The sequence below is a fragment of the Tursiops truncatus genome, chromosome 2 (assembly GCF_011762595.2).
Source record: "Tursiops truncatus isolate mTurTru1 chromosome 2, mTurTru1.mat.Y, whole genome shotgun sequence".
Lineage (NCBI taxonomy): Eukaryota > Metazoa > Chordata > Mammalia > Artiodactyla > Delphinidae > Tursiops > Tursiops truncatus.
The window spans coordinates 139,418,465-139,445,086 of NC_047035.1; the positions used below are offsets into that span (position 1 = coordinate 139,418,465).

At 43.7% G+C, this 26,622-nt stretch overlaps 2 protein-coding genes across 7 annotated transcripts in view; one reads left to right on the plus strand and one right to left on the minus strand.

Moving 5' to 3' along the window:
- The first annotated feature begins 928 nt into the window (after positions 1 to 928).
- Positions 929 to 25,996, plus strand: PRC1 (protein regulator of cytokinesis 1). Of its 4 annotated transcripts, XM_033852152.2 has the most exons (15): positions 929 to 1,061; positions 8,888 to 9,020; positions 9,378 to 9,500; positions 10,951 to 11,184; positions 11,263 to 11,433; positions 12,655 to 12,804; positions 13,110 to 13,257; positions 14,063 to 14,199; positions 16,452 to 16,547; positions 17,625 to 17,771; positions 17,991 to 18,101; positions 21,171 to 21,281; positions 22,727 to 22,903; positions 23,233 to 23,271; positions 24,808 to 25,996. In XM_033852152.2, the coding sequence occupies exons 1-15, from the start codon at positions 1,051 to 1,053 to the stop codon at positions 24,877 to 24,879; spliced, it is 1,860 nt and encodes a 619-aa protein (XP_033708043.1). In that variant the 5' UTR covers positions 929 to 1,050; the 3' UTR covers positions 24,880 to 25,996. The 4 variants fall into 4 exon arrangements, with proteins under 4 accessions (XP_033708043.1, XP_019801279.1, XP_019801282.1 ...); XM_019945720.3 differs by lacking the exon at positions 23,233 to 23,271; XM_019945723.3 differs by lacking the exon at positions 23,233 to 23,271 and having other exon boundaries at positions 22,727 to 22,826.
- RCCD1 (RCC1 domain containing 1) overlaps positions 4,344 to 26,622 on the minus strand; it is a 48,014-nt gene continuing 25,735 nt past the window's right edge. The window contains exon 7 of one of the 3 annotated variants that reach the window (XM_073799864.1): positions 4,344 to 7,195. In XM_073799864.1, coding sequence (XP_073655965.1) covers positions 7,005 to 7,195 — 191 coding nt within the window. In that variant the 3' untranslated portion in view covers positions 4,344 to 7,004. Of the gene's footprint in view, positions 7,196 to 12,194; positions 12,655 to 13,010; positions 21,125 to 26,622 lie in introns of those variants that run through there. The other 2 variants (XM_073799867.1, XM_073799866.1) reach the window with 2 other exon arrangements.

Here is a 26,622-nt window from a genome sequence, read left to right on the forward strand (position 1 = left end):
ATGCCAAGTTTTAGGTATGAAGACATTTATTTGTACAAAGTACAACCTAAATATCCATCGATGGCAAAGTAGTTGAATTATGAATCTACACACCAATATATTACACAACCATGAAAAAAGGAAAAAGTGATATATAAGCATTAAGGCATGTAGCAAGGATACAAAAGTACTTTGTCGATTTTGAGTTTTTCAATTTTTATATAACAATTATATAAATCCAGGTAATTTGAAAGAAAACCACGATCCAGGTAATTTCCATTCATTTACCAGTCGTTACTTGGGCAAGTCACTCAGACCTTTTTGAGACAGTTCCCTTTGTAGAATGGCGATAATACCTAGCGGGATGGTTGGGGAGATTAAATGGGATCACTCGTCTAGAAAGGTACCAGGCCGGTGAGCAGGGTTCAGTGTCCGTCCCTTCCCTTTCCCTTTAGGTCATGGTTTCCTACATCTGGGGAAACTGCTCGGTCCCCAGCCTTGCTGCCTGAATGAGCAAGGGAAACAAATTACGGCGCCAGGCTTTTCTGTTAATCCCTCTCATGTCACCCCTCCGGCTGAGGGCGGCAAGGCCGTTTACGCGCCACGCCGGGGAGATCCGGACACCGGGCGGTCTCTGGGCGGCGACGGGCACTTCGAATCAAAACCGCGCCGGGGCGGGGCGGAACTCCGAGCAGGTTGCCGTCTCGCAAGGTTTGGACGTCCCCTCCCGGCTACAGCAAAGCGAGACAAGAGAGCCGCGCGCACGCGCACACAGCGATCCGGTCTCCCGCCGGCGCGCGAGCGCTTCCCACGCCCAGTGCGCGAGTCCCCGCCCCTAGCCACGGCGCGCCGGGGGGCGGGGCGAGGTGGGGCTTCGCGAGGAGCCACGGGACGCAGCACCAATCGCGGCGCTCCTCCGCCTCAGGGCTCGGTTTGAAATTCTGCGCAGGCCTAACGGCTCGCGGAACGGCTACCGGGAGTGAGACCGCCGGTGCTTGCGGGTGGTTGCTGCGCTCGGGCCCGCGTGGAGAGGGTCGGGGCCTCGACGCCCGCTCGCTTGGAGCGTCCACCATGAGGAGAAGGTGCGGGTTGTGGGGGAGTCGAGGGGGCGTGGGAGGGATCGGTGCCGGTGCCGGTCCCGGGTGCGGGGCGGTGGCGGGGCTGGGCGGAGTCCGAAAGGCCGCCTTAGGCCGTGGGCCGGGGTGTCTCGTTAACCGGCGCCCGAGTGAGGCTGGAAGAAGCCAGCCACGGTTGGGAAATGGCGAGCCGGTGCACGGGCCGCGGGCCCTTGGCGGGGTGGAGGCCAGACCTGACGCGCGCCTTCCCCGGGGCCGCGGGCTCCCGCAGGCCCCGACGCCCGGGTGCGGGCCGAGCGCAGGTGCCCGGGAGAAGCGGCGGGAGGCCAGGCGGGCCCGCGGCGCACCCGGTGCGGGGCGGTCAGAGCTGGCGTCCGCGAGCCCCACCCTCTCCGCCAGCAAAGCGTCTCAGGTGCTGCTGCTTGGCACCGACGGCTTGTTCTAAGTCCTGAGTCTTTTATGGTCAGTGTTTCTAGTTTTTCTTTAAATAAAGACGTGCAGTTTTTAGTTTATCGTTGCTTTTCGATGTATCTGGGTTGCAGTGTTAACACTTTACTTGAATTGGAAAGATAGCTTGGTTTTCTTGCAAGTTGAAAAACTCCGATAAAGGAATTTTTTTCCCATCGTTTTAACAACTTCTCAGGCAGTGCTGGGAAAGGAGTGTCCGAATTGAAATTGGGACCAGATGCACCACACTGCCACCTACCAGCCTATGACTTTGGGCAAAAATGTTGACTGTCAGTTTGCTCATCTCTAAAATAAAAATAATGCTGGTGCATAGGACTTTTGTGTTAAAAGCGATGCAGATTGTTAACCTTATTTTCTATAAGTAGTGGGTGAAGCATTGTGATGATTCATTATTAAATAATTTATAGTTATTAGTCAAACTGATTGATGTATGGCTTTGTAAGTTTCCTCTTTCCATGATTACTAATTCCGACCGTTCTTTTTCAAATGCTTGCCCTCGTGAGAATGGGAATGTAGTACAAATCACTGGTACCATTGGAAAAACAGATCTCAGGTGTAAGGTTGTGGATTACAAATATCTTATATAAAAGCACATTTAAGCTGCTGTGCGTTTCAGCTAATGACGCATTTTGAGGACTAGTAAAATTTTAAATGACATTTTACAGGAAACTCTTACTCCAAGTCCATTAACAGTTTTTGGATTGTTCAGGCATCTACTGCTTTCAAGAAAGTAAATGAAGAGGGAGGAAAAGTTATCAATTAACTTTGGTTCCAGGCTGACAGATATAATTAGGCTTTAAAAGAGCAACTGGAATTACTCTACTAACAAAACCAGACTTTCAGGTAATCTGGATTTCAGGTATTCATATTTAGAGAGGACTGTGGGGCTTCCCTGGTGGCGCAGTGGTTGGGAGTCCGCCTGCCGATGCAGGGGACGCGGGTTCGTGCCCCGGTTCGGGAGGACCCCGCGTGCTGCGGAGCGGCTGGGCCCGTGGGCCATGGCCGCTGGGCCTGCGCGTCCGGAGCCTGTGCTCCGCAGCGGGAGAGGCCGCAGCAGTGAGAGGCCCGCGTATCGCAAAAAAATAAAAATAAAAATAAATAAATAAATAGAGAGGACTGTGAGAAGTATGCCTGAGGAACATGATAACCAGAATGGTCACTGAATTGACTATTGGCTATCGATTTCTGAAGCAGGTTGTACAGAGGAGCTTAACAAAGCTTCTCTGGAGGGCTGTTTAGGAAAAAATAGGACAGTGTATCAGTAGAATGCTGCCAGAAGGTAGGAAATCATTTAGAGGGTCATTTGGGATATCTTCCAGTCTAGTGACTTAAGTTCAGGAGACTGGAAAAATTGGCCCCCTTTTCAACCTCTGTATTCTTGGATGGTATTCTTGTAAGCACCCTCAATTTTTCAGTGATGTATTAAGAAAAAAGTCTCAAGTTTGCACCTTTTAGGGGATTACCTGAAACCGTTTAGAAAGGCACTACATAATTGTACCATGATGATTATTTTTGTAACATTTTTTATGCTTTTATTTTTAAAGTCTTATTGAAATTTACAATGTTGTGTTTAATGTATGCTGTACAGCAAAGTGATTCAGTTATACACATATATATTCTTTTTCTTTGTGGTATGCGGGCCTCCTACTGCCGTGGCCTCTCCCGTCAGGGAGCACAGGCTCCGGATGTGCAGGCTCAGCGGCCATGGCTCACGGGCCCAGCTGCTCCGCGGCATGTGGGATCTTCCCAGACCGGGGCACGAACCCGTGTCCCCTGCATCGGCAGGCAGACTCTCAACCACTGCACCACCAGGGAAGCCCCTATTCTTTTTTTTAAACACTATTTTATTTATTTATTATTATTTTAAAATTTTATTTATTCATTTATTTTTGGCTGTGTTGGGTCCTCGTTGCTTCGCGTGGGCTTTCTCTAGTTGTGGCGAGCGGGGGCTACTCTTATATTGTGGTGCGTGGGCTTCTCATGGTGGTGTCTTCTCGTTGTGGAGCATGGCTGCAGGCCCACAGGCTTCAGTAGTTGCGGCTCACGGGCTTTAGAGCGCAGGTTCAGTAGTTGTGGCGTACCGGCTTAGTTGCTCTGTGGCATGTGGCATCTTCCCAGACCAGGGATCGAACCCGTGTCTCCTGCATTGGCAGGCGGATTCTTAACCACTGCACCACCAGGGAAGCCCCACATCTTCTTTATCCATTCATCTGTCAATGGACATTTAGGTTGTTTCCATGTCTTAGCTATTGTAAGTAGTGCTGCTGTGAACATAGGGGTGCATGTATTTTTTCAAATTATAGTTAGTCTGGGTGTATGCCCCAGGAGTGGAATTGCTGGATCATATGGCAACTCTGTTTTTAGTTTTTTGAGGAACCTCCACACTGTTTTCCATCGTGGCTGCACCAACTTACATTCCCACCAATAGTGTAGGAGGTTTCCCTTTTCTCCACACCCTCTCCAGCATTTGTTATTTGTAGACTTTTTATGATGGCCATTCTGACCAATGTGAGGTGGTACCTCACTGTAGTTTTGATTTGCATTTCTCTAATAATTAGTGATGTTGAGCATCTTTTCACGTGCCTGCTGGCCATCTGTATGTCTTCTTTGGAGAAATGTCTGTTAAGGTCTTCTGCCCATTTTTCGATTGGGTTGTTTGGTTTTTTTGTTGTTGAATTGTATGAGCTGTTGGTATATTTTGGAGATGAAGCCCTTACCTGTTGCATCGTTTGCAAATGTTTTCTCCCATTCTGTAGGTTGTCTTCATTTTTTTATGGTTTCCTTTGCTGTGCAACAGCCTGTAGGTTTGATTAGGTCCCATTTGTTTATTTTTGTTTTTATTTCTATTGCCTTGGGAGACTGACCTAAGAAAACAGTGGTACAATTTATGTAGGAGAATGTTTTGCTTATGTTCTCATCTAGGAGTTTTATGGTGTCATGACTTGCTGTCCAGCTTTCCTAACACTGCTTGCTGAAGAGACTGTCTTTTCCCCATTGTGTATTCTTGCCTCCTTTGTCAAAGATTAATTGTCCATAGGTGTATGGGTTTATCTCTGGGCACTGTATTCTGTTCCATTTATCCAAATGTCTGTTTTTTTGCCAGTACCATGCTGTTTTGATTACTGTAGCTTTGTAGTATTGTCTGAAGTCTGGGAGGGTTATGCCTCCTGCTTTGTTCTTTTTCCTCAGGATTGCTTTGGCAATTCTGGGTCTTTTATGGTTCCACATAAATTTTAGGATTATTTGTTCTATTTCTGTGAAAAATGTCCTGGATAATTTGATAGGGATCACATTAGATCTGTAGATTGAGTAGTATACCATGATAATTATTATTCACAGTGACTGCACTCAGGTGTTGTAAGATCATACAGCTTTTTTGAAACATCCTTATTCAAAAATTCTTCTTGAATGTTTATTATATATAAGACACCATTCTAAGTGTTGGGGATTCAGCAGTGAACACAACTGACATCCTTGCCCTTTAGAGGTTACATTTTAATAACAAAATAAAAAGGTAATAAGCAAATTTTACATTAAATGGTAATAAGTGCTATGGAGAGAAATCAAGCAGAGAAAGGGGATAAGTACTGAAGGTGTGGGAAAGGGGAGTTGCAGTGTTAAAGAGATTGGTCAGGAAAGGCCTCCCTGAGAAGGTGATCTTTGAGAAAAGATCTAAAGGCGGCAAGGGGCAAGCCATGGGACACCTAGGGGAAGACAGTCTAGGTTGAGGGAATAGCAAATACCAGTGCCTGAGGTAGGATAGTGCCCGGTGGGTTCCCGAAAGAGCAAGGAGTCCAGTGTGACTGGAGTAGATTAAAGGGCTCTGGAGGCCTTTATAAAGGCAGAAGCTTTTCCTCTAAGATAAGGAATCACTGGAGGATTTTGAGGGCATGGAGGCTTGTGGCTTCTGTGCACACAATAAGCGTAAGGAGGCCAAGGCAGAAGCAGGGAGACCAGTTAAAAGACCAGGGTAGTGGTACAGATGAAGAGATGATAGTGGTGACCTGGACCAGGGAGGTAAAGGCAGAAGTGGGGAGGGGTGAGATTCTGGCTGTCTTTTTTTTTTTCCTTCCCCTTAATATTTATTTAGGCCGCACAAGATCTTAATTGCGGCACACAGGATCTTTAGTTGCGACACGCGAACTCTTAGTTGCAGCATGCGTGTGGGATCTAGATCCCTGATCAGGGATCGAACCCAGCCCCTCTGCACTGGGAGCGTGGAGTCTTACTCACTGGACCACCAGGGAAGTGACTTCTCAAAGCAAAGCTTAGTTCTGCCTGTTTTTGAACTTTGTATAATTGGAATCATGTAGTGATAGATGCTTGCTTATCTGGCTGTTTTTCCTCTTCTTCCTCAACTTTTTGTTCTGTTTTTCCATCTTAGTTGTTTCTTTTACCTCCCTTTTTTTTTTTCTTTAAGATTTGAGGTATAATTTACATACAGTAAAATTGACTCATTTTACGTGTACAGTTTGAATTTTGGTCACTGTGTATAGTTATGTAATCACCATCACCATTAAGATCTAGAACCATTCTGTCACCCTAAAAATAGCTGCCGTATGCCCCTTTGCAGTTGATCCCCTGCCCCGATTCCAGGCAGTTCATTTGCTTTCTTTCATTATAGTTTTGCCTTTTCTAAAATTTCATAAGGTAGAATCATATAGTATGTAGTCTTTTTGCATTTGACCTCTTTCATTTAGCATAGTTCAACATGATGTTTCTGAGATTCACCCATGTTTTTTTATTCATTGCTGTATTATTCCATGGTAGGAATGTACTGTTTCTCTATTCTGTTGATGGACATCTAGGTTGTTTCTACCTTTATGATATTATGAGTAGTGCTGCTTTGATCATTCTGGTACACACATTTGGTACATATGTGTGCATTTCTACATATGTAGACATGGAACTGCTGGGTTCAGCTTTAGCAGATACTGCCAACAGTTTTCAAAGTGGTTGTACCAGTTCACACTCCAAGCAGTAGTATACGAAAGTTCTGGCTTTTCTGTATACTCACCAACACCTGATTATTTTTTAACTTTTAGTCATTCTATAAATTAATAGTTGTAATTTAAGAACAACAACAAGGCCACCTACTGAATGGGAGAAGATATTTGAAAATATCTGAGAAGGGGTTAATATTCCAAAATATACAGAGAACTTACACAACTCAACATTGAGAAGAACAAGCAACCTGATTAAAAAATGGGCAGAGGATCTGAATAGACATTTTTCCAAGGAAGACATACAGATAGTCAACAGGCACATGAAAAGATGCTTAACATCACTAATCAAAATGGAAATGCAAATCAAAACGACGATGAGATAATCACCTCACAACTGTCAGAATGACTATTATTAAAGACAACAGATAACGCGTATTGGTGAGGATGTGGAGAAAAGGGAACGCTTGTGCACTGTTGGTGGGGATATAAATTGGAGTAGCCACTATGGAAAACAGTATGGAGATTCCTCAAAAAATTAGAAATAGGGGCTTCCCTGGTGGCGCGGTGGCTGAGAGTCCGCCTGCTGATGCAGGGGACATGGGTTCGTGCCCCGGTCCGGGAAGATCCCACATGCTGCGGAGCGGCTGGGCCCATGAGCCATGGCCGCTGAGCCTGCGCGTCCGGAGCCTATGCTCCGCAACGGGAGAGACCACAACAGTGAGAGGCCTGCATACCGCAAAAAAAAAAAAAAAATTAGAAATAGAACTACCATATGATCTATCAATTCCACTCCTGAGTATTTATCCAAAGAAAACAAAACACTTAATTCGAAAAGATATGTGCACCTCTATGTTCATTGCAGCATCCAAGATATGGAAGCAACCTAAGTGCCCATCAGTAGATGAATGGATAAAGAATATGTGTGTATGTTTGTGTGTGTATGTATGTATGTGTGTGTGCATGCACACACACTGGAATATTACTCAGCCATAAAAAAAGAATGAATTATTGCCATTTGTGACAACATGGATGGACTTACAGGACATTATGCTAAGTGAAATAAGTCAGACAGAGATAGACAAATACCATGTAATTTCACTTATATGTGGAATTTAAAAAGATAAACAAATGAACAAACATAATAAAATGTAAACACAGTTATAGATAACAGAGAACAAACAGGAATTTGCCAAGAGGGGTCGGGGGGGGTAGGGGGAGGAAAGAAATAGGTGAGGCAGATTAAGAAATACAAACTACCAGTTACAAAATAAATGCATCACAGGTATGAAATGTACAGTGTGGGGAATATAGTCAATAACTATGTAATATCTTTGTATGGTGCCATATCATAGCTAGACTTATTGTGATCAGTTTGAAATGTATAGAAATATCAAATCACTGTGTTCTGTAACAGGAACTAACATAGTGTTATAGGTCAGTTATATTTCAAAAACAAACAAACTCATAGAAAAAGAGATTAGAGTCTTAGGTAGAGGCTGGGGGTGGGGAATTGGATGAGGGCAGTGAAAAGGTTATAAGGAATCAGTTTTAAGATAAATAAGTACTAGGGATGTAATATAGAACATGATAAATATAATTAGCACCACTGTATTTTTAAAAATACTTATTTATTTTATTTATTTATGGATGGCTGCGCCGGGTCTTCTTGAGGCATGCAGGATCTTTAGTTGCAGCATGTGGACTCCTAGCTGCGGCATGCACTTGGGATCTAGTTCCCTGACCTGGGCCCCCTGCACTGGGAGCGCCGAGCCTTATCCACTGGACCACCAGGGAAGTCCCAGCACCACTGTATGTTATTTATGAAAGTTGTTAAGAGAGTAAACCCTATGAGTTCTCATCACAGGCAAAAAAATTTTTTTTCTATTTCTTTAATTTTGTACCTATATGAGATGATGGATGTTTACTAAACTTATTGTGATAATTACTTCATGATGTATGTAAATCAAATCATATGCTGTACACCTTAAACTTATACAGTGCTATATATGTCAATTATAGCTTAGAAAAACAGGAAGGGAAAAAAATGAGTAACTAAATTGCCAGCTATTTTATAGGACCTGACATTTTTGTTTGTTTTTTCTTTAATAAAAGCATTTAAAATTCTGTATTGTACTGCCATAGGTAGAATCATTGATCAAAGTCCAGATTCTGAGTATTATTCAGAAGATTGAATTTCCACACTGAATTGATAATATGATACTGGATTTTGCTTTGCCAGTGTTTTGGTGTTTGGAGGCAGAAGGATAGGGGAGTGTTCAAGATGAGTTAAGCTGAATGCTTGTTTTCAATTTGTTTTATCCTTGAGCCCACTGCGAAACTAGTTTGTTTAGTTTCTGTAAATACTGCTTTTAGTCTGGAGGCAGTGGCTCATGTAGCTGGTTCTCTTTTGCTTTTTAGTGAGGTGCTGGCAGAGGAGTCCATAGTATGTCTACAGAAAGCCCTGAATCACCTTCGGGAAATATGGGAATTGATTGGGATTCCAGAGGACCAGCGGTTACAAAGAACTGAGGTTGTAAAGAAGCATATCAAGGTGAGTTGAGTAATACTGATCTCTTTGTAGTGGGACAGGGGTAAGGATGTTGGTGTCTCATCTAAGATAGCATATAGAAGTGACACTAGGATGTCACAGGCTCCTCCTGGTTTTTTGTTTGTTTGTTTTGGCCGCGCCGTGCAGCATATAGGATCCTAGTTCCCCAACCAGGGATTGAACCTGTGCCCCCTGCATTGGGAGCACAGAATCTTAACCACTGGACCGCCAGGGAAGTCCTGGTTTTGTTTAAGTTCTTCCTTTAAAATTTGAAATTATGAGGGTTTTGGTGTTGTTCGTTGTTTGAGGCCAATGGGGAAAACACCCAAAACTTTTATGGGACTGTTTCATCTCTCGTAGGACCTCCTGGATATGATGATTGCTGAAGAGGAAAGCCTGAAGGAAAGGCTCATCAAAAGCATAGCCATCTGCCAAAAAGAGCTGAACACTCTGTGCAGTGAGCTACATGTCGAGCCATTTCAGGTACATGGCAGGGTGTCAGGGGATCGATCCTGCCTGGGTCTGAGATTTAGGGAAGAACTTTGATTTGGGGCTACAGGTGGAAAGTTTCCTTGTAGGGCTGATACTGGACATGAGAAATGGGAAAAATGTGCTGCCTAGTTACTTGGTTCCAGCAAAGCAGTTTTCACTTATGTGAAGAGTTGCCCTGTTGAGAGGTGAAGCAGCTAAGTGTTGAAATGTTTTAATCAAAAACAAGCCTCTATCAATTTGTAGGACACAAAAATTTTTTTGAACTCTGAGCTAGGCATAGATGATATCATTCCATTCTTTCTTTGAAAGAAAATGAAGAGAACTACTTAGGATACAAAAGTGACTAGTGATATAAGGAAAAGTTACCCAAAAAACCTGCCTCTGTGGATTTTTTCATACCCGAAAGCTACAAATCACTGAACTAGCCAGAATGGCCACTTGAGAAGAGATGTCTCCACAGCTGGAATATCAAGAGAGCATAGTCAAATTCAGGGCATGCCATGTTTATCTGTGTACCTTGCTGAGAGGTTGCTGTCCTGTGGTCCAGCACAAATCGGACTTAAATGAGGACACCAGCAAGCATGACATGAATGACAGAGGGACCCCAAAACATATCCCTGGTTAGAACTGGTAAAAACAGTGTTGGGATCATAAAAATGAAGACAAACGTGGAGATTGGGAAGGTAATTAGAATAGATGTGGGTGCAAGGACAGCACACAGTGGCTAATGTGGTACCAATAAGGTCTCAGGTCCCTCTCCCTGTTACAGAAAGAACTGCCTGGGTATCTCAGTGGAGTCAGCCTAGGAGGAGGAGACTGTCTAAAGGGTTAAGGCTAATTCATTTCTGGTAGCCAAGAACAGTCAGGCAGACTGTGACATCAGTAGAGCTTCCTGAAATCAACACAAATGGCATAAATATCATTGATTTTGGACAAATAGTTTCTTTAGTCTTTTTTTTTTAATTTTCAATATGAAATTGGGTGAGAAGTTAGATATACAGTGGTACATCTCCCTTAAATTATATGACAGTTCTTAGTTCACCAATGTTGAATAAAATTTATAGGACATAACTGCCACTTGTTTTTTCTCCTGCTTATCAGTTAGGAGTAGAGCAAGGAGTACTAAATTGATTTTTATTGGTTGAGTGATGTTTAGGATTATTGGGGTAAACATTTAGTTAGGAGCTAAATATACTACCCTGTAGCTAATTCAAAATAAGCTTTTCAACCAATTTTTACCTCTTGTAAAAGTGCCCTGGTACCTTTCCTTACTGGGGACCTTTGTTAGGGGACCCTCTTTGTGCCATATTCTGTTAGCTGTAAGTTGATTTATTTGTAAGTTTAACTAAAAGTCTGTCATCCTAGTCCTCTTTCGTTGTCTTCTCTTCCTTTGAAGAAATCCGCTTGGAACCTTAACACAATAGTACATTGTCTCATATAGGAAGAAGGAGAGACGACCATCTTGCAGCTAGAAAAGGATTTGCGCACTCAGGTAGAACTGATGAGAAAACAGAAAAAGGAGAGAAAACAAGAACTGAAACTACTTCAAGAACAAGATCAAGAACTGTGTGAAATTCTTTGCACGCCCCACTATGACATTGACAGCACCTCAGTTCCCAGCTTAGAAGAGCTGAGCCAGTTTAGACAACACGTGGCAACTCTGAGGGAAACAAAGGTGTGCTTACATTCATAGTTCCTAAAAGTCATTTGACTTTCCTCTAGGTATCTTGTAATCTTTTTTTTTTTTTAATAGGCATCTAGGCATGAGGAGTTCGTCAGAATAAAGAGACAGATCATACTGTGTATGGAAGAATTAGAACACACACCAGACACAAGCTTTGAAAGAGATGTGGTCTGTGAAGATGAAGATGCCTTTTGTTTATCTTTGGAAAATATTGCAACACTACAGAAGTTGCTACAGCAGGTAATGTCTACTCAAATTATGGCCTGGGATCTCCATAGTATCCAGCAATCTGAGAAAACTGCAGCTTTTTCCTTTAAGATAATGAGATAGGGCTTCCCTGGTGGCCCAGTGGTTAGGAATCCACCTGCCAGTGCTGGGGACACGGGTTCGATCCCTGGTCCGGGAAGATCCTACGTACCGTGGAGCAACTGAGCTCATGCGCCACAAGTACTGAGCCTGCGCTCTAGAGCCTGCCAGCCACAACTACTGAGCCTGCGCGCCTAGAGACTATGCTCCGCAACAAGAGAAGCCACCACAATGAGAAGCCCTCGCACTGCAATGAAGAGTAGCTCCCTCTAGCCGCAACTAGAGAAAGCCTGCATGCAGCAATGAAGACCCAATGCAGCCAAATAAAAAAAGACAATAGTATTATTTGAAACACAACCTTGATTTTTTTTAAACAAAACCCTTAATTTATATATAGCTCTGAGAATGTGAAATTGAGTTTTTTTTTAAATGTTTATTCATTCATTCATTTAGGCTGCACTGGGTCTTTGTTGTGGCACGCAGGATCTTTTTTAGTTGCGGCCTGTGGATTCCTTAGTTGCAGCATGTGGACTCTCAGTTGCGGCATGCATGCGGGATCTAGTTTCCTGACCAGGGATCGAACCCTGGCCCCCTACATTGGGAGCAGGGAGTCTTACCCACTGGACCATGAGGGAAATCCCCTGAAATTGAGGTTTTTGGATGAAATAATAATAGTCATTTGAATTAGCTTAGTGTTTAATTGAAATTTTTTTTTTTTTTTTTTTTTTTTTGCTGTACGTGGGCCTCTCACTGTTGTGGCCTCTCCCGTTGCGGAGCACAGGCTCCGGACGTGCAGGCTCAGCGGCCATGGCTCACGGGCCTAGCCGCTCTGCGGCATGTGGGATCTTCCTGGACCAGGGCACGAACTCATGTCCCCTGCATCGGCAGGCGGACTCTCAACCACTGTGCCACCAGGGAAGCCCCCCCAAAATTTTTTTTAATTAAAAATTTGAATCCTAATTCTTGGGGTCTGAGATCCTACCATAATGACAGCCTTACAGTTTGTTTTCAGAAGTCATGAAAACACACCTCTTCACAGTCTTGTAAAAGTGCTTCTTCTCCATGTGGGTACAGATGTGTCTCTGTAGGAGGCCAGAGGGCCAGTTTTCTCTGTGCTGCTGTCTTTGCTATAACCACTGGCTTTCCTTGCTACAGCTGGAAATGCGAAAATCACAAAACGAAGCAGTGTGTGAGGGGCTGCGTGCTCAGATACGAGAACTCTGGGATAGGTTGCAAATACCTGCAGAAGAGAGAGAAGCTGTGGCCACAGTTATGACTGGGTCAAAGGCCAAGGTCCGGAAAGCGGTAAGAAACCCAAAGGGCGCTGGGTCAGCATTTTGGTGTCAAGTCTGATGTCTTTACCAGCTTCTGCCTTGAGTGAGCCTGTTTTTAAGACAAGCGTCAGAAAAGAGTGGCAGTAGCCTGCTCATCTTTTATCTTTCGCGTATGTTTCTTAGATTTCTGGCTCCTATGATATCATCGTTATAAAGAGTGTTGACTTACCTCTGTGGTTTTGTATTGTAATTTTATTAAAAAGGGGGAAAATATTTTGCAAACCTACGTGAATATACAAGTATGACAAGCACTTTTAACAGGTCTCTTTGTTTCAGCTGCAATTAGAAGTGGATCGGTTGGAAGAACTGAAAATGCAAAACATGAAGAAAGTGATTGAGGCAATACGAGTGGAGCTGGCTCAGTACTGGGACCAGTGTTTTTATAGCCAGGAGCAGAGACAAGCTTTTGCCCCTTACTATTCTGGTTCGTACAGAAGTGTCGCTCTTCATGTGGCCTGCTCACTTGTCTTTTACAAGTGCAGACATTCACTGGGAAGTATTTCCTCTACTGAACAGACATTGCTACCTTTCCAGGCCATTCAGCATAAACTGCCATTCCTGTTCAAATAAGCATTTGCAAATGCTATTGGGAAATAAGGGATCTCTTGGTTTCTGAAGCAGAATATCTCTGTAGCATGTAGTTGTGAAGCTCAAGTTTAGCAGGAGCTTACTCTGTGCCAGGCGCAATGTCAAACTCTTAACAGGATTATCTGACTTAATTCTCATGTCAAGAGATGAGGACACTGAGGCACATAAATGTTGAACAACTTAACCCAGAGACACACAATAGGTAAATGGCAGAGCCCACATTTGAGCCCACGAGGTATGACCCCAGGGCCCAATGGAATTCTAGTCTGACCTGAACTGAATATAAAGATGAAGCCATCTTTACTAAATTCAACATTTTTGGACATTTTCTGTGACTCAGCCCTCTGTTGGGCAGGGTGGAAAGGAAGAATATGAAAGAAACCTAAGACAAGGCAAGAGATGACAGAGTTTTGAGAATCTTAGTCCTTTTAGTCCACACCCTAGTCCCTTAGTCTCTAGTCCCACCAGCCTGATTGGGACAAACCTGGCTTTTATTATCCACAACATACACTTACTCGTGTGTCATTTTTACTGTAAGGAAGAAAATTCTGTTTCCATTTTAGGGGGATGAAGGATTAGTATAAATTGGGATACTAAACACTAGAGGGATTTTTTAAAATTACTGGGCCTATATCTTGCAGAGGACTATACAGAAAATCTGCTTCAGCTCCATGATGCCGAGATTGTGCAGTTAAGAAACTACTATGAGGTTCACAAAGAACTCTTTGAAGGTGTCCAGAAGTGGGAAGAAAGCTGGAAGCTTTTCTTAGAGTTCGAGGTACTGCCTTAGTTTTTGTCTGTTTTCCTTAGAGTACAGTGAAGTGTTAAGAAAGCGTCCCCTGTATAGAGTCAGAGGCCTGTTTCCTTTGCTCTTGACCAGGTTTCTAATACCATCTTTATCATTAAGTCTGTAAACTACTGCTAACCCATCTGTATTTGTCAAGCTTATATGCAGAAACATGTAAGAGAAAACCCCAAAATTAATGCCTTCAATAAGGTTGAAGTTTCTTGCATAAAGGAAGTCTAAAGGTAGGCAGTGCAAGGCAGGTATGGCTATTCCACAGTCAGGGGGTCCCAGGCTTCTCCAGCTCATAGCTCCTTTACCACTAAAGGGTGGATCTTATCTTCCGGTCCAGGGTGGTTCTAGAGCTCCCACCATAGCGTTTCAGTCAGTGTGGTGGAGGAGGGAACACAGAAGGCATTGCCCCTCCACCCCCTCTAAGAGGTTTTCCCAGGCTCTTTTCACAGCACTTCTGCTTAAATGCCACACCAACTACTGGCGAGGCTGGGAGAATCACTATCGCAGATAAATTCAGGCTCTGTTACTAAGGAAGGAGAGAAAAATGGATGTTGAGGCAGGCAACTAACATTCTGTACTCTTCCAACTTTTGTTATTAGAAAATTGCCTGGGTATTTGGGGCACATTTGTGTACTCTGAATTCCTTTTGTTTTGATAGACTTAGCACGAGTCGATTCCCTTAGAGCATTTTAGAGCTCAGAACTGGGACTAGGACGAGGCAAGTGAGGCACCTTGGGCACGAAATTCAAGGAGACTCACTCTCAGGTTCATACTGGTCCTATTAGAGCTTGAACAGGCCTTTAGAGAATCCGGAGTTTAACTCCTTCAAGTTTCCAGGCAAGAAACTAGGACTCAGAAGTGGAAAAAACTGTGAGAGCTCACAGCTGTTTAAGAGCAAGTGTTCTAGTCCTCAGTTACCTCTTACTTCTGGTTGAAAGCAAGGAGTAATAAAAGTCAGTGAAGAGCTCAGCCATAAACAAGAATTAAATTTTGCCTTTTGCAACAACATGGATGGATCTATAGGGTATTATGCTTAGTGAAATAACTCAGAGAAAGGCAAATATTGTATGATACCACTTATATGTGGAATCTAGAAAATAAAACTAGTGAATATAACAAAAAAGAAACAGACTCACAGATACAGAGAACAGACTAATGGTTACCGGGGGGAGGGGCAATAAAGGGGTAGGGGTTTAAGAAGTACATACTATTATGTATAAAATAAATAAGCTACGAGGATATATTGTACAGCATGGAATGTAGCTAATATTTTATAATAACTATAAATGGAGTATAAACTTCAAAAATTGTGAATCACTGTGTTGTACACCTGAGACTTATACTGGAAATCAACTATACTTCAGTGTAAAAAAAAAACATGTGTGCGCACACACACACACACACACACACACACATAAAGGCAGTAAAGAGCCAAATAAGCGACCCTTGTTTACATGCTAGTATTTAAGAAAAAATAAGAAACTAATTACCATTCCTTTTAGTTGTTGCTTATAATCAAGCAGTCTGGAAAGGAAATAGAATTTATCAGTTTGGCCCCCAAATTGTCAAGATTGTTTCTAAACTTTTCTGATTATCTGTCCCGTTTTTTAGTGTATTCACCTAATTTACATTTACAAATTATACACTTATATTACTGTTCTGATATACTGTATACACTGTAGAATAACAAAAAACAGAAAAGTTAAAAAGAATAAGAACCCTAACATTTTACATTTTTTGTCCATTTTGTGAGGGTTAATTTAATAAAAACCAGATTATCTATAAACCCCTTAACTGAGCACATTTAAGCTGCATTGTCTCAATATGCTGGAAGTGAGTGGCCAAGTAGGGGTACCACCACCAAACCCTCTGAGTGTAGACCTCCCCCTTGTCCTTCCGCATACCCCATTTCCTATTGGTGACATCTGAACCCAGGAAGGGAGCCTTAAATTAAATGCATTAAATATTAAAGCCTGTCTTACTTTTTAGACTAAAAAGGAAACACTAGTTTTCCTGTACCCCAGTGTATGATCTTGCATATGCCTCAGAGTGTTCACACCCCACTCCCTGCCTTAGAAAGCCATGATTTCTCACTGCTAAAAGTGGATGGGAATGCAAAACTCTGAAGTCTCCCTAAAAATATGTATCTGTTTATGAGAGTGAGGATTCTTAGCAGAAGTGACTGGTCTGACTGTCCGGGGTTCACTCTAATTAAAATGTATTTTTCACAGAGAAAGGCTTCAGATCCAAGTCGATTTACAAATCGTGGAGGAAATCTTCTAAAAGAAGAAAAGCAGCGAGCCAAGCTCCAAAAAACACTCCCTAAGGTAATATTGTTACTGAAAGAGTTTTTGGTGCTTGGCTACAAAAACCTCACTTTTTGTATATCTCTTGCTTTGAATTGTTTTTCCTTAGGTAAAGGATAGTAAGTATATACTGGGCCTACCTAGTACAAGCAACTGAATATCAAGTTTTATTAGCTTTTTAGGGCTGCCATAACAAAGTAACAGAGACTGGGTGGTTTAAACAACAGAAATTCACTTTCTCACAATTCTGGAGGCTCGAAGTCTGAGACCCGGGTGTCAGCAGGGCTGCTTTCTTCCGAGGCCTCTGTCCTGGCTCCAGATAGTAGTCTTCTCCCTGTGTCTGCACGTGGCCTTCCTTCTGTGTGTGTCCGTGTCCACATTTTCTTATTCGGCTACCAGTCATGTTGCATTAGGACCCACCCTGATGACCTCATTTTAACTTAATTACCTCTGTGTCCCAGTAAAGCCACATTCTGAGGTACTGGGGATTAAGACTTCAGCATATGAGTTTGTCAGGGGATAATTCAGCCTGTAACCTTTTGAGAAAGTGCTTTGGACTTCATTACTATTCTCTATTTTAATAATAATAATAATAGTTAACACTTATTGAATTAAGTGCCATATACTGTTTCAAAGTACTTTCCATTTATTAATTGTCACAACATCCTTAAGAGGTTGGTATTATTAATTCCATTTTTACAGATGAGGAAACTGAGGCACTGACAACTTAAGTAACTTGCCTACCTGTTCACAGCCAGTAAGAGGTAGATTCCAGATTGGACCAGATAGTGCCGCTCTAGTGTACACTGCGTATTTAACGTTGCTGGTCTACCCCAGTGCTGCCGCCAACTTCGGGCGCCAAAACTGTAGTGGTCAGGCTCTGGGTTCTCGCCTTTTCCCACCTTCATGTGTATTATGAACGAACCATCCCAAGACTGATTTCTGGCCGCTCCAACCTGTTCCCACGTGGGTCCAGCTACCTAAAGTCAGGCTAATGATACTTTGGGGAGGGAGGAGGCATTCTTCGGGAGAATCATTTCTTTTGGGCTTCACACCAAAAATTTGAAGTAATTAACATGTCCTTGTTTCTGGTCTCAGTTGGAAGAGGAGTTGAAAGCAAGGATTGAAATGTGGGAACAGGAGCATTCAAAGGCATTTGTGGTGAATGGGCAGAAGTTCATGGAGTATGTAACAGAACAGTGGGAGATGCACCGACTGGAGAAAGAGAGAGCCAAGCAGGAACGAGTAAGTGAACCCAGTTTGGGAGGAGGAGAAGACAGCATGAGTGAGCAGCCCAGAGTCTCTGCCAGGGCTCTAGGTTGGTTGAATAAGGAGTAGTTCATGGCAGCTCTTTTTAGCTCTGGGTGCAGAGACTTGCACTAGATTTCTGGCCCTGCCTCTGCCCCCATCCCAGACCTGTTCTCCTTCTGGGATTTGTCACTCTTGCTTCTGACTTTCACATAGCAACTAAAGAACAAGAAGCAAACTGAGACAGAGATGCTCTATGGTAGTACTCCGCGAACACCCAACAAGCGGCGAGGACTGACACCTGGCACGCCGGGCAAAGTGCGCAAGGTAATAAACACGAGGCTGCATGAACTGCCATGTCTGAGGCATTTTTGAGGCTAGGGCTCTGTCCATCTCTTGCCTTCTGTCCTGCAGAGATGGGAAAGAATTTTTCTAGCCTTCCAGGTTGAGTCCATTTGACAGTGTGAACGCAATTCTGCAGTTCAATCCTGAGTAGGGACTTGACAGTGACAGTCAAGGAGTGGCCAGCTTTGATGAGTCCCAGATTAAACTCGGGAGCCAGCAGCTGCCAACATTTTGTAATGATGAGAACCTTCAGAGGTTCATTCTGTAATTCCAACAAGTGACCATGGCACTATGTGAAAGAAGACTTTCATGCTTGGCAAGGGGGATACCTAATACTCCTTAATCTCTAGAGCAGGAAATCAGGGAGTTCTTCCTTCCTTCCTTCCTTCTTTCTTTCTTCCTTTGTTTTTTTAAAACCGTTTCTTTAATAAATGAAGTGGAGCATTATTTTCCTTTTCCCTTGCAACTCATTATTTTATAACACATAAAATGTTTAAAAAATCACCTGTAATGTAACTCCAGGAGAACCAATGAGACTATTTGGTGTTTTTCCTGCTTCTGTAAAAAGCTTTTTAAAATAGTGTATTTTCACAAAATAGAGATCACATATAATTTTGATTTCTGCTTTTTCCCTAGTCGGTATTGGTGTGATTTTTTTTCATAGCATCAAACTTTCTTGCTCATTCTTAGCTATATATTCTATTCTTTTGACATAGTGTCATTTACTAAACTAGTTCCCTATTGTTTGATATTAGGTAGTTAATTTTTTATTAGGAAAATAATGTGACGAAATTTTAAAAATATGTGTTATAAAATTCTAGAAAGCGTTGGGCAAAAAAGGTTTGGTTTTTTTTTTTTTTGGCTCTGTTGGGTCTTTGTTGCTGTGTGTGGGCTTTCTCTAGTTGCGGTGAGCAGGGGCTACTCTTCATTGCGGTGTGCGGGCTTCTCATTGTGGTGGCTTCTCTTGTTGCAGAGCATGGGCTCTAGGCGTGCAGGCTTCAGTAGCTGCGGCACATGGGCTCAGTAGTTGTGGCACACGGGCTTAGTTGGTCTGTGGCATGTGGGATCTTCGCGGACCAGGGGTTGAACCCATGTCCCCTGCATTGGCAGGCAGATCCTTAACCACTGTGCCATCAGGGAAGTCCAAAATGTTTGTTTTCATTAAAAGTTTGAGACTCTCTCTATTAGATGCTGAGAACACAAAGATTAAGTGATATGGCCCATGATCTCAAGAGTGCTGCATTCAAACATTTCTCAAGTGCTGGCTGCACTGATCATTCAGTCTGTGATACCAAAGCAGTTATAACAATTTACACTTCCAGTGGTAGTGCCTGAGTGCTACGCTGGCTCCAATCTTTGCCAACATGTGATATTTTCAGACTTTACAATTTTTGCCCATCTGATGGGTGTGAAGTAATGTCTCATATTTTTAGTTTGCATTTTCCTAATTACTAATGAAGTTGAACCTTTTGCCATGTTCATTAGCCTTCTGGATTTCCTATTCTGAGAAGTTTTTGACAGTTTTTCTGTTGGAACATTTTGTTTCTTTCTTGCAAATTTTATAGGAATTCTTTGTATGTTCTGGATGCTATTTCCTTGTCAGTTGTGTTACAGTAGCTTTTCCCAGCATTTGTGTGTGTCTTCTGTAGCTTATCTTTTTTTTTTTGGTTGTGCCGGGTCTTAGTTATGGCAGGTGGGCTCCTTAGTTGTGGCATGCGAACTCTTAGTTGCGGCATGCATGTGGGATCTAGTTCCCTAACCAGGGATCGAACCCAGGCCCCCTGCATTGGTAGCTCAGAGTCTTAACCACTGCGCCACCAGGGAAGTCCCTGTAGCTTGTCTTTTTACTCTTTATGGTGTTTTGTTGATGAACAAAAAGTTATTAATATCAATATAGTAAAACTGTTTTCAACCTGTTTTCTTAATGGCTTGTAGTTGCAAATAACCTACCCAGGACCTGAGGCACACAGATATTTTCCTGTGTTGTATTTCCTAGTTTGTGTCTTGTAGTTGAATAGTCTTGCTATCCCATTTAAGGTTTTTAATCCACCTAGAGTTTTTCCAATTAAAGAAAAAGCTTACAGCTTTATTGAATAAAGTAGACACATAATATTTAAAGTGTACCCGTTAATAAGCTGTAATATATGTATGCACCGTGAAACCCTCACCACAATCAAGACAATGAACATACCCATCACACCCAAAGTTTCCTTTTGCCCCTTTGTTTTCTCTTTGCTTCCCTTACCACCCATTTCCCTCCCCCCACCCACTTCCCACTAGCTCCTGGCAACTGCAGCTTTGCTCTGTTACTGTTGATTAGTTTGCATTTTCTAACATTTTATATAAATAGAATCATACAGTATGTATACTTCTGTGTCTGACTTTTTTCATCTGTTGTTGCATGTATCAGTAGGTTACCCCTTTTTATTGTTAAACAGTATTCCATTGGACGTATATACCACAGTTTGCTTATCTAGTTGCCTGTGTTGATGGATATTTGGCTTAATTCTAGTTATCTGGCTGCTACACATAAAGCTGCTATAAATATTTATATGTAAGTCTTTGTATGGATATATGCTTTCATTTCTCTTGGGTAAATACCCAAGAATGATATGGCTGGATCTTATGATAGTTGTCTGTTTAACTTTTGGAAACAAAATGGTTGTCCCATTTTATGGAACACTGAACGCTTTTCACAGGTGTCCTCAAAGCTCTTCACCGTAAAAACTGTCTTAGACTGCTTCCCACCCTCACTCTCTGTAGTGTAGGGATGGGCTGCTAAGCACGTCATCTCACATCAATAATCTGTGTTCGGGCTTCCCTGGTGGCACAGTGGTTGAGAGTCCACCTGCCAATGCAAGGGACACGGGTTCAAGCTCCGGTCCGGGAAGATCCCACATGCTGCGGAGCGGCTGGGCCCGTGAGCCATGGCCGCTGAGCCTGCGCGTCCAGAGCCTGTGCTCTGTCTGCAACGGGAGAGGCCACAACAGTGAGAGGCCCGTGTACTGCAAAAAAAAATAAATAAGTAATAATCTGTGTTCTTCTCCTTAGCTGAACACTACCACTGTGTCCAATGCTACGGCCAACAGCAGCATTCGGCCTGTCTTTTCGGGGACAGTCTGCCGCTCCCCTGTGTCTCGCCTTCCACCTTCTGGCAGCAAGGTTAGTATTTAGTATGCTCTGTGTACAAGCACATCCCCGACACTGCCCCAACCTATGTACTCGGGGATTGCTGGGAGGTGGAGAGATTGAATACTGTCCTCTGGACTGAGAAGGAACTTTGAGGCCTAAAAACAAAGCAGGCAGCTTCATAAAGTGCAATTATGAAGTTTATTGTGGGTAACTTGCATACAGGCAGGATCGGGCAGACAGTGACCCAGAGGCATTTGCAGCTGCACTCAAGCGCGAAAGAGATACGGGGGGATTTAAGGGGGCCAAAGCTAAAAATAGAATCTGACTACTAGGGAGAAGCACATCTGTAGTGACAGGAACTGGGTGGTTTTCCTCCTGCCAGGGTCTCAAGACCATTAATCATCTACATCAGCAAAAGGCATTCTTCCAGTTTTTTTATCAGATGAAGGCAAGGGTCAAAGTTGATAGGGAACTTATCTGGCTTGGCCTCATTCCTTGTAAGCTGAAGCTCAGTCATGCAGGAAGGGGAGGGGATGGGACTGTAGGCCTAAGATGGAGCTGACAAAAAGGACTCAGTATGGTTCAGCCATACAGGGCCCCACCTAACTTGTTCCAGTTTCTAAGATCCCTGGATTCGGTTATCATTGAGATGCTGGAAGTTGACAGATGTAAGCTAGCTAATCTGTCAAAAACTAAATGAGAGAAGAGAATGGTCATTTTGAGCTCAGTCCGGTATCACGAGAAGCACTGGGATGTGACTGGGAAACTGAAGAGTCTCCATAGGCTCAGTTCAAAGCCTGGTCTTCAGTTGCTACTGAGCGAGGTCCTTGCATGTGGGTTCCAGCCCAGTGACACTGGACAACTAGATGCAGATAGGTACTCTCACCCAAGGAGGGAGTGAGGAGGGCGTGCTAAAATGTGTTCAATCTTTCAGGTATTTTACAGACTATGCTCAAGATAAGGGTTCTGCAGATCATTAAGAATTTGTATGTTTTTAAACCAAAAGTAGGGACTTCCCTGGTGGTCCAGTGGTTGGGACGCCATGCTTCCAATGCAGGGGGCGTGGGTTTGATCCCTGGCTGGGGAATAAGATCCCACATGCCGCACGGCGTGGCCAAAAGATAAAAATTTTAAAAATAAATAAGCCAGGGCTTCCCTGGTGGCACAGTGGTTGAGAGTGCGCCTGCCAATGCAGGGGACACGGGTTCGTGCCCCGGTCCAGGAAGATCCCACATGCTGCGGAGCGGCTGGGCCCGTGAGCCATGGCCGCTGAGCCTGCGCGTCCAGAGCCTGTGCTCCGCAACGGGAGAGGCCACAACAGTGAGAGGCCCGCGTACCGCAAAAAAAAAAAAAAAAGGCCAGAAGTATAGGATTACAGACACACGAATAATATAAAGATGGTATCAGCCTTTGATAATTTGTGTATGTGGTCATTATAAGGATGATACATTGGTCGATCTTTCTTTTCTCTACAGCCAGTCACCACTTCCACCTGTTCGGGGAAAAAAACACCCCGTGGCCTCAAGCGTGGAGCCAACAAGGAGAACCTGGAGCTCAATGGCAGCATCCTCAGCGGTGGGTACCCTGCCTCGGCCCCCCCACGGCGCAACTTCAGCATTAATTCTGTTGCCAGCACCTATTCTGAGTTTGCGGTAATTCACCTTTTCTAATATCTACCAGTCCCTGGGGAGCACACAGTTGGGGCAGAGTGGGTATCTTCCCAAGGGCACCCAGGCTATTAGTTAGGACAGTTCTTTGGAGGCTGAGAATCCCTTTCCTGACTTGACCATGGCATGAGGTGGGGGTGGTTTAAGGGTGGTGTATAGGAAGAAAGACGGCAGCAGCAAGCAGACATTTAACCTGGATCCTTCTGCTTAAGAAATACCACTCCCTGGCTGCAGGAGGTGAACCTTCTCATCACTGCCCTGGTGCTCTCTTGGTGGAGTTCTTGGTAATTGTCTCAATTCTTTGTTCTTAAAAGGATCCATCCCTCTCTGACAGCTCCACTGTTGGGCTTCAGGTCTGTATGGCAACCCCTGCATGTCCCATGTCCCTTTTCCAGACTGATCTGTCATCTGCTGGCTTCATTCCCATCTGGGCACAGGGCTACACTAACCAATAATCTCAGCTGTACTATCATAAAACCTTTTTTTAACAAAGGAAGCAGGAATTCCTAATACGGACTTCAGAAATAATAAATATCTGGCTTAAGTTCCCAACAGACTGACTAACCTGCTGATTAACTTGTTCAGACTTGAATTGGATTCTCAGCCCCATCTAAAGTCAGGCAAAGTTTTTTTTATCATGTTATTTCACAACAGAAAACTTTCACCCTCCCCAGTTGTGACATTAAAGGCCTCCAATGTGCTGCAAGGAATAGAGGCCCCACCACGTGGGGAGGGGAGCCCCAGCTGTGTGCTGCCTATGAGGTTCTTGGCCTGCGTGCTGATTACTTCCTGGAGTATATGTCTTACTAACCCCTCAGAGCTGAACTGCCACCTTTCTGTCTACTCTGAGCTAGCCAATGCTCATTTCTTTGCCTTTGCCTATTTTCTACCACATTGAGCTGCTAAAGCATATATGAGGCACTGGAAGAAAGTAATTTTTTCCCACAATGCTCTTCAGCTCCTAGTAACGTACTCCACATTTACCAACACTTAACTGCAGTGCGCTTTCCTTAACAATGTGTTCTGTCTTCCCTCAGTATCTAGCTGTTGAGAGGTGAGCCTGCCCCTCACCTTTGTGAGGGATACTGAGTTAAAGCCTAGGGCATTGACTCTCTTGCTGCAGTGATGGAGAATGTGACGGCTGCCCAAGGCTATTGTTCATTTTGAGCACTGAAGCTAGCTTTATATTCTTTTACTTTTGTCAAGTTACTTGACAGAGGTGGTTCTACCTATAGAAAGAAGGTGGGTATTTGTCACTCTGGCTAGCTGATTGCTGGACAGAGTCCAGCTTTCTCTTTTGTTTGCTCAGCCAAGCCCACTTCACCCACTTGCTGCTTATAAATATCTGTTTCTCTCTGGCTAGGCCGAGGGAGATTCTTCTGGTTTTGGTTGCTATGGCTGGTAGACTCCACCAGGCAGCACTGAAGCCAGTAGACTAACCTCTACTAACATCTGTCCTTTCTCAGTGGTCATTCCTGCTCTGTCTTCTGCTCCTATACCATGTGCTCCAGCATGAGATCAAATCACCAGCAGGTTACAAGGCCCTCAGCCCCAGGGATTGGTAGATACATGTTCTGGCCCATTGTTTCCTAAAGGGTTCAAAAGACCAAAGCTTGTTGCCTACCTAGCTTGACAACTCAGAGAGTACTTTGTGAAGTCTAATGGATTTCTCTTCTGTGAGGTTTTAATAGAATGGACTGGCTGAGGAAAGGAATCAAGGGGCATATGTGCACATGCTTAATCTGTGACTAAGGTGTTCAGAGTCCCTCCCCTTTTGTTCCTAACACAGCCTGTGCTGGGCTGTATGCTGACACTCACCTGTGCTTACAAGGGCAGGGCATGCATGAGAGGGGACAGTAATGCCACTGATGTTATTTATTTTTCAACAGCGAGAACTTTCAAAGGCTTCCAAATCTGATGCTACTTCTCGAATCCTCAATTCAACCAACATCCAGTCCTGAGAAGCCCTGATCAGTCATCCAGCTGAGGTTTCCTATGCCCTGTGCCTAATTATACAGGGGTGGCTTTAATGTTTCTTCAGTTTAGATGTGCTTGAAAGCCTGGACAGGTCCCATTACCATGGGCCTAACTTACAGAAGTGAATGAGTTACAGATGAGAGTCCATCATAAGCTTAGTACGTCCTTAAACACTTGGTTTTATTTTGACTCAAGAAATACATTAAAACATAGTTCATAGCAGTAAGTGTAAATTTTAGCATACGGAACCTAATTTCTTTCCCTACCCCGTAATTGTACTTGCTAAAGCATGATCAAGGGCTTATTTTACTTCACCATTGTGTAGTTAAATGATTGATTGACTATGCCCAAGCTTGGGGTATGGGACATGAAGCAGTTTTGGGCTTGTACACTTATAATTAGCAATTAACACCTTTTTTTGTTTAGGGATATTCAGTTAATGCTATAGCTTCAGTAGCTTTGCTCTCACCTAAAGGCCTGTCCCCACCACACAGGACAGCCTTCCTCCTGATGAAGATGTCTGTGTGTCAGAAGTTGGGATGGCCTGACTCACTGCCAAAGAGGTGACAGGGAGGCTGGGAGCACCTTTGTTAAATTGTGTACAGTTTTGTTATATAGGCCAGTGCTGGGGGGGTATGTGTGTGAACACATGTACTTGTCTGAACTCTGCTTCTTCAGTTTTTCTCTGGGTCCAGTTCCCCATCCCTGTGCCCCCTGTGCCTGAGTTCCTCCACCCTCTGCACTTGCCAGCCAAGTTGGGAGGCTGTTTGGATGGGTTGGGCCGTTTCTGTCATGGAGATCTGGAACTTTGCACATATCAATCAGTACTGGGAGCTGCATGCTGTAGCGTCCACGATGAGGCTCCTTCTTTACCTACCCTATGTATCAATCACTACTGTGCTCCCCAAAGCACTATTATTTATTCTCCGTCTGCCTGCACCAGCACTACTGTCAGCACAGTAAATGGTTCTTGGAAGCTTACCAGTGTGGATTTGGTCTGTGTCAGCCATGCTGTTTAGGCATACGTATAAATGTCCTGATTTTAAAATATAAATATTCTTAAAAATAAATTAAAATGTGTATACTTATATTTCAAAGATATATACTGTGGTGTGTGTTTTCGTTGTTCCCCATGTCACTTTTTGGTTGGTTTTTGTCTGTGGAAAACAGAAAAGACTAAAAGAACATATAAGAAATTTTTAGTCAGGAGTATGATTGATTTTCACATTCTTTTGAGTGTTTCTAAATTAAGAACATCTCTTATTCTGAGAAAAAAGGTTTTTTGAGAGGAATAAAAAGCCTAAATCCTGATGTATAAAGAGGCTGAGGGAATTCACGGACTTCCGGGAAGATGGCGGAAGAGTAAGACGCGGAGATTACCTTCCTCCCCACAGATACACCAGAAATACATCTACACGTGGAACAACTCCTACAGAACACCTACTGAATGCTGGCAGAAGACCTCAGACCTCCCAAAAGGCAAGAAACCCCCCACGTACCTGGGTAGGGCAAAAGAAAAAAATAAACAGAGACAAAAGGATAGGGACAGGTCCTGCACCAGCAGGAGGGAGCGGTGAAGGAGGAAAAGTGTCCACACACTAGGAAGCCCCTTCGCGGGCGGAGACTGCGGGTGGCGGAGGCGGGGAGCCTCGGAGCCGCGGAGGAGAGCACAGCAACAGGGGTGCAGAGGGCAAAGCGGAGAGATTCCAGCACAGAGGATCAGGGCC